The sequence below is a fragment of the Entamoeba invadens genome (genome assembly GCF_000330505.1).
Source record: "Entamoeba invadens IP1 unplaced genomic scaffold scaff_1105074725017, whole genome shotgun sequence".
NCBI lineage: Eukaryota > Evosea > Mastigamoebida > Endamoebidae > Entamoeba > Entamoeba invadens.
The window spans coordinates 50,953-59,074 of NW_004191755.1; the positions used below are offsets into that span (position 1 = coordinate 50,953).

The 8,122-nt window shown below is 29.5% G+C and overlaps 3 protein-coding genes across 3 annotated transcripts; all 3 read right to left on the minus strand.

Moving 5' to 3' along the window:
* Positions 1–398: 398 nt before the first annotated feature.
* EIN_075360 (hypothetical protein) lies at positions 399–1,946 on the minus strand (the record flags this gene model as incomplete). Its single annotated transcript, XM_004184075.1, has 1 exon — positions 399–1,946. The coding sequence occupies one exon, from the start codon at positions 1,944–1,946 to the stop codon at positions 399–401; it is 1,548 nt and encodes a 515-aa protein (XP_004184123.1).
* A 197-nt stretch (positions 1,947–2,143) lies between these two features.
* EIN_075370 (hypothetical protein) lies at positions 2,144–4,972 on the minus strand (the record flags this gene model as incomplete). Its single annotated transcript, XM_004184076.1, has 1 exon — positions 2,144–4,972. One exon carries the CDS (start codon positions 4,970–4,972, stop codon positions 2,144–2,146), a length of 2,829 nt encoding a protein of 942 aa, XP_004184124.1.
* A 336-nt stretch (positions 4,973–5,308) lies between these two features.
* EIN_075380 (hypothetical protein) lies at positions 5,309–6,085 on the minus strand (the record flags this gene model as incomplete). Its single annotated transcript, XM_004184077.1, has 1 exon — positions 5,309–6,085. The coding sequence occupies one exon, from the start codon at positions 6,083–6,085 to the stop codon at positions 5,309–5,311; it is 777 nt and encodes a 258-aa protein (XP_004184125.1).
* Between the last annotated feature and the right edge of the window lie 2,037 nt (positions 6,086–8,122).

Genomic DNA, 8,122 nt, shown 5'->3' on the forward strand with positions numbered 1-8,122 from the left:
AGTACAATTTTGCAAATCGTAGCTCAAAAAGAAACATCAATAAATATGAATCTGCTATCATGTCAGATGAGTCAAGATTTTGTTTGTTTCCATATAGAAAACAATGTTAGATGCGACAAAAAAATCGAAAATTTTTGAACAAATCAACAACAAAATGGAAACTAAGAATTAACATTAACACATTTAAAAGAACAACACAACAAATACCCAAATATAATTCGAGTTTATTAGTTTGGGGTGTGATTGGTCAAGATTATAAATCAAAATTAATACTTTGCAAAGACAGAATAAAAGCCATAGATTACCGTACCATGTTTAAAATAATGTGTTATCGATTAAATGGAAACAATTTAAATAATTTATATATTTGGGTTTTTAACATAAATGTTAATTTTCATTTAAATTATCATTACCAATGCGATAATTATTGTATTCAAAATGAATATATTCAAACAACTGTTTTCAGTACATTGAATACACTCACTGGTGCCACATTTATCTTCATAAGTTGCTTTGCAATTTCGGCATGTTTTTTCTGGAGTAATGAACTGACCAGGTGTACAAACAATTTGTCCACATCTACCATTGATCAAAGTTTCAAATTCACCACAAATCTTCTCACATTGTCCGTTATTCAGTTCGTAACCATTTTCACATGAAACTTTGATACATTTTTCATCTACTCTTTCATAATTCGTTTCACATTTTTCAAGGCACTTTCCTTTGACACTTTCATGTGTTATAATGCATACACAATTTGATGGATTATTTTCATCACGTGTCATGTTATCTCCACATTTTGTGTAACAAACATTGTTAATTTCATCATACGCATCTTTCTTACACACACATTTGTTAGTTTGTTGAACATCTTTTTCTCTGTCGTCTTTACAAATACACATTCCTTGAGCATCTCGTCTTTGTGTGTTTGCATCACATTTTTCTAAACACTTTTTACCAACATTTTCTTTTGTTCTATCATTACAGTCACAGTTCAATGTTGTTTCATTGCGAGTTTGAATTGTCGTGTCACACTGCTGAACACATTTAAATCCATTTCCATTGTGATAGACTTCATTTCCAGTTTGACAAGTGCATGTTGTTGATGATGTTTCTAATGCTCCTTCTATGCATACACATTCATAAGGGCTGTTTACATCACGAATTTTATTATCATTATCTAAGCATTTTGCCTTGCAAATACCATTAATATTCTCATAATCAGGATGACATATACATTCATATGGTGTGTTTGTATCTCTTATTTCAAAATTGGTTGCATCGCATTTAAGTTTACAATTTCCACTGGTAATTGTTTCATATCCATTTTTACACTCGCATGTATAAGGAGATGTAGTGGTATACGTCTTATTTTCTTCGCATTTTATCATGCAACTATTATCTCCAACCTTTGTATGATCAGTGTCACATATACATCCATATGGAGCTATTTCTTCTCTAATTTCAAACTTAGTTGCATCACATTTCATTTTACAAGTATTGTCTATAACCCGTTCTTCTGTATCCAAACACTTCTTTGTACAAACAGAATCAACAATTTCAAAATCGGATTTACAAACACATTCAAAAGGACTTGAAGTTTGTCTATTTTCAGTTTCGATTTTACACTTCTTTTTGCATTCATATACACTTTCTGTTTCAACATATTCCCAACCCTCTTCACATTCGGGATAACACTTCCCATTTATATAAATCTGCCCTTCTGGACATTTTGTTTCACATCCGTCGAAGTTCGAATTTGGCCCCATATTACTTGGACAATTTAATGTACATGTTTTGTTTATTCTGACCATATAAGTTTTACATTTATCAACACAAACGTTATCAACAAATTCTTGTGTAATTGGACATGTTTTTTGACACACGTCATTCACTCTTTCTTCGCCTTCCACACATTTGTTTACACACATACCTTTACTAATCATCTCAGTATCATCCGAACATCTCTGATAACACAAGTCTCTATATCTTTGTTGGTCTTCATCACACTTATCAACACAGACATCATTCACTCTTTCTTTTTGTGTTTCACTGCATTTTGTCAGACAAACACCGTTTACTCGCTCCTCCAAAACACCACATTTTGCTACACATTTATCATTAACAGACTCTTGATTGTATGTCAATCAACTACACATTTCCCATTTGTAAAAACACCATCACCACAATTAAACGAAACGCATTTCCCTTCATTATTCAATGAATAATTTGAGTTACATGTACTACAAATGGAATTATTACATACAGCACAATTAGAATCATTTGCAAAACAACCATTTAAATCAGGAGAACAAAAAGCAGAAGCACCTTCAACTGCATAAGTCCCAGTTAAACAATTTGAACAGATGGGTGGATTAATCGAGTTGTTGAAGTATTCGTTCGCTCCACATGATATTTTCCCAATAAATATATTCGCAAAATAATTGTCGGTGTATCGCTTAGAAACATAAACACGTGTTGTGGGATCAAACGAGTCTTCTGAGCCAAACACTTTATTTACGACATTAGAAAAAACAAACAATAAATCATTCGAAAATGCTAATGACTGGATATACACAACGTTATTCAATTGAATCTGAGTTAATTTCGTACATCCATTGAAAGCGTGTTCGTCAATATATTTGATATTTTGAATATTCACAAGTTCATCCAATTCAATACAGTCTTTAAACATCCCATTAGCGACATATTGAAGTCCACCAAAATCAACTTTTTTCAACTTCTTGCATCCTTTGAAAACTTCTTTGCCAAATGATTGTAAAGAATTTAAAGTGAGTGTAACCAGTCCAGTGTTTTCAAACGAGTTGTCTTCAAAATGAACATTTTCAAATCCAACAATCTCGGTTAAAGTCTCAATGTTTCTGAATAATCTGCTTTTTATTATTTTTATTCCTTTATTTGTCACCTTTCGAATTTTCGTGGTGCCAAATATTGTTTCTTCATTTGTTAATTGAGTTGGGTAACTCTTAATTTCTGTTTTACTTAATGTAAATTCTGTAATATTGGTGTTTTCAAGCATTCCAATATTATAATTGACAACCGCATCCATATTGTTAACTTCTGATAAAAGTTCGCAATTTTTAAATGCATTTTTACTTAAAGTGGATATCGTAGACAAATCAACGCTTTTGATTTTTGTTCCTTCAAAAACGCCGCTATTGATAATTTCAAATCTATTAATAAATGATATATTACTTAAATTAGTATACGCAAGTGAGTTTGCATCAACTGACCATAAATAATCAGTATTTGATAAATTTGTTAATTTGATGCACCCTTCAAATAAATGGGCCGTTAAGTAATAAAGTACTTTCACATCCGCTGAAATTAACTCTGTGCAATTCTGGAATATTCCTTCGGTTAAATTTGGAAATTCAAAACCACTAGAAAACTTTATTTGAGTGATTTTGGTACTTCTCATCGAATAATCACCAAAGTAATTTACATTATCTAACCCATCAACTGTTTTTAATGATGTGCATCCATCAAACATAAATTTTGTTATTGCCTTAATGTTTCCTAAAGTGACATTTACTAACTTCTCACAGTTTTTAAACGCACCTTCGCTAAATTGATAAATTTTTGTCGAGTTAAATACAAGATCAGTAAATTGCATACCACTCATTGAATACTTACCAAATGAGTTGACTTGATTAAACCCATTAATGTTATCAAGAGTCAAAGAAACGCAATTTTTAAAGAAATAAGCTGGTAGAGAAGTAATTGAATTTGGCAAAGTTATTTTATTCAAATATTTGCAACCAGCAAAAAGTCCAACAGATAATGTTGTGACTGTTAAATCTGTATAGTCAAATGATGTAATACCTGTATTTGCAAATGCATAGTCACCAAAAGATGTTATTTTCTCAATTCCTTCAACTGTTTTTAAAAAGGTGCATCCCAAAAATAAGTAATTTGGAATAGCAAGCGTGTTTGTTCCAAAATTTACAGAAGTTAACGATGTTATGTTGGCAAAAGCTCCTTCATTGATAATATATGTATTCCCATTTATCAAAGAGATTTTAGTTAAACCGGTACCTCTCATTGAATACCTTCCAAATGTATTTATTGTATTAAAAGACTCAAAATTGATATGATCACTATCAGCACTTTCTGGTTTTTGTTTTAGCAATACACAGTTATCAAAAGTGTAATCTGGAAGACTATTTATTGCTCCAAGATTGACATCCATTAACCATTTGCAATTTTGAAAGAAGTTTGAACCCAAAGTGACACTACTTTGTGTGTTGATAATTACTTTTTCTAATGAGGTGTTTGCAAATGAAAAATTTCCAAAAGAAGTGATATTTTCAAATCCAGTGACTGTTTTTAGCACGGAGCAGTCTTTAAATGTACCAGCTGGTATTTCTAACAATCCTTTCAAGTCAACAAAAGTGAGCTCTTCGCAGTCATAAAATGCGTAAGTACCAATGTGTTCGATTACATTTTTTAAAGTTGTTGTCTGTAATTTAGAATGCGCAAAAGCGTATTCTTTAATTTCATTTAAATCACTTGATGCGATAAAAGAAGACAATGCGGTGTATGCAAACGAATAATTACCAAATACAGTCACCGAATCAATACCAATAACAGTACTAAGTGATGAACAACCAGAAAAAAATTTACTTGGAATATTAACAACATTATTTAAATCAACTGTTTTCAATGAATTACAGTTTTCAAACAACGACACATCTCCGTCTTCTACATGGTTATTCAATTTGGTAGTTGTTTTCCCAGTTTCTGCAAAAGCACCAACTCCAAATTTATAAATATTTTCCATGTTTTTCACGTTATTTAAATTGCGACAGTGATAAAACATGTTATTCGATATCACTGCCTGAGTCCCAACAACTGTCACTGTTGTTAGATTCTGGCACCCTTGAAATATCTTAGTCCCATATGTAACATTTTCTTTTATTTCAAGTTCTGTGACTCCGCTCTTAGCCATAGCTTCATCCCCAAATGAAATAATGTTGTTAAAAATATTAATTCCATTTTGGGAAAGTTTCGAACATTCATAAAACAATCCTTTTTGTAATGAAGTTACAACACCAGAATAAGTGACTTTGATAAGATCTTTGCAATAACTAAAAGCGTTGTCATTTTAAACTGCGGATTTACTGATATCAACCTCTGTGATTTTGGTGTAACTAAATGAGTAAGATCCAAAACTAGTTACATTAGCAAGTCCAGTAATTGTTTTGAGATTTGTACATCCATAAAAACAACGAACTGGAATTATTACAGTTGATCCCAAATTAACACTTTCAAGTGTTGTTATGTTTTAAAACACGCTATCTTCTAATATAATTGATTTATTGGGCAATTTTAAATTTCTCAACTTTGTTCCACTAAAGGCACATGAAAATAGTTGTTCTGCATCATCAGCTATACGAATAGATATAATTGGGTCATTCATAAAAGCGGAAGTATTAACTATTTTTAATCCATTAATAGTGTCAACTTGACTTAGAGAACTGCAATTAGCAAATGCATAAGAATTAATGACTTGATTTGAACCCAAATTTACATAGTGAAGGTTGACACAATTACTACAAAAATAAGTTGATATTGACATTTGTATATGAGTGAGATCAATTGATATTAAACCAGAACCAGCAAAAGCATATTCATCAAACATCATTTGTTCATTGAAAGTAAAGTTGTGAAGAGATAAACAATTTTGAAAACAATTTTTCCCAAACACAGTTGTATTTTGGTAGCCAACTATTGTTTTTAAACTAATACAATCTTTGAACGCTCCAACACCAACACTTTCAAATCCACCGGGGGCAATTATTTCTTCAAGTTTATTCGATGATTGAAATGCATTGCTCATTATTTTGATTTTACTTTCAGATTCAAAGGTTATTTTTCTTAAATTTGTATTGTAAAAAGCTTGATTTCCAGCACATGAAGTGGTGTTTGGAATAATTAATTCCCCCTCACAATCAATTTGATTTGAAATAAAGACACAATTGTTGTTATCATACTCTAATTTGCATGTTGCAATCGAGCTGTTAATTAAGATATAGAGCAAAATAAAAACAGTTGAAATCATTGAATTTTCGAGTTATTAAATGTGAATATATATGCTTTTTGACACGGTGAATTTTCAAAGAATATTAACAAAAAATAATATCGTCCAATTAGATTTAGGTATATTTTAATTATTATTTGATATTTATGTTGTGTGTAGTTTTTTATTAAATATGATACAACTAGGGTTTAATTTGATATATAAATATACACACATCAAATGTGAATAGTAACTATTCTTGAAATAATATATAAATATAATGATTTATACAAAATGTTATTTATGTACATTTGAATCTTAAAGTTGTACAGTTAACGAAATAAAGCTTGTTATTCAAAAATTCGAAAGACATAAAGACGAATGAAAAATAGCAGTGATAACGTTTATTTTAAAGAAATTTAGAAATTATTTCCAAAAAATAAAATAAAAAAGATAAAAGAAGAGTTTTTAGAGTTGTGACTGTACAGTTATAGTACTTTATTTTATTTTTCAACGTTGTATTTGAACAGCATTTAATTAAGATTGTTGCATTATAAATAACACAACAATTTAAGTTGTGTTACTAATTTTGAATAAACATGAATAATACGCTGTTCAACAATAATACGCAAAATAAAAAAATTAAAATTTTAATTGTTTTCTTTAACACCCAGTAGTATATAAATTCTGTGGATTTAGGGGGGAGCTCATTTTATCTATATTTTATAATACTTTATTTAAATAGCGAGGGACGCGAATATGAATTTTTCCAAAATATCGACATCTTTGATGTCTCTAGAATCTCACATTCGTTTCGATTCTTCGGAGACACAACGCGAAGCGGGAACAAAGCTCCAGTATCCGTTCGGTGTAAAATTTATATATAGTAAATTTATATTAATGTAATTTTTTATCTTTATTAAAATGACGGAACAGTATATGAATGAAGCGTTTAGAAAGTATATCGAGCTTTGTCCTTTACGGTTCTTCGAACCTGAGGACCGTAGGTCCGTAAAATTATTATATAATTTAAATACAGATGAAGATATCGATGAATTTATAGATGATTCTGAAAATATTAGTGAACTTGAAAGTGAACATGTAAGTGAATCTAGTGACGAGAAACTCATGCCGAAGCATGATGAAGATATTATAGAAAATCGTGATTATTCTGATGATGAATCAAGTGAAGATATAGATGATTATGTTTATTATAATGAAGAAGATATAAAGTTGTAGCTAACTTAGAATGTGATTCTTCCAAATTTAAAACAAGAATTAATAAATTTAAAGAATACTTAAAGAGTTTATTAGAAATAATAATATAAAAGATATAATTGTAAAATATTATGTTAGTCCTAATGTTATTCAAAAAGGTTATGAAATATCGATGTGTTTAAATAATAAAGATAATTATCAAAAATTTCAAAACTTTATGGATTATGGTTATTGTAAAGGAAAAGATGAAAAAATATTTTACGTTAATGAAATTACATTGATGTTAATATAATAGATATTTACGGTCCGTACGAACTGTAGTTCTGATGTTTTCATAAACTGTAAAAACAAAGTAACAAATTTTACATCTTATCTGAAGACATCTATTGAGTATGTTATTTTTATAGTTATTATAATAATACTGTTATATTACTATAATAATAATATATTTAGTAACGTATAAATAATATATTTTTATTTATATCTTAATATAAATGAGTACAGATAATACTTCTCAATCAAAATCAAAGTCATTAAAAACATTTTTCAAAAATTTGTTATCTTCAGACAAAACAAATCAAACTACAAAGACGGACCCATTAAAACAAATAGATACTTCTGAAATTATTAAAGAAAGAGATACGACACGAAGCGGGAGCAAAGTTCCAACACCAAAAAAGCATTTGATATATATTATTCTCCAAATGACGAAAGTGAAAATGAATATTATATTGACGATAAACTCATGACAAAGGCTGAGCAAAGCATCGACACATCTTTTAGATGTGGTGAAACTTTATCTGATATTACTTCTAAACATATTATAGCTTTACAGAAGATAATAAAAAATACAATTTAAAT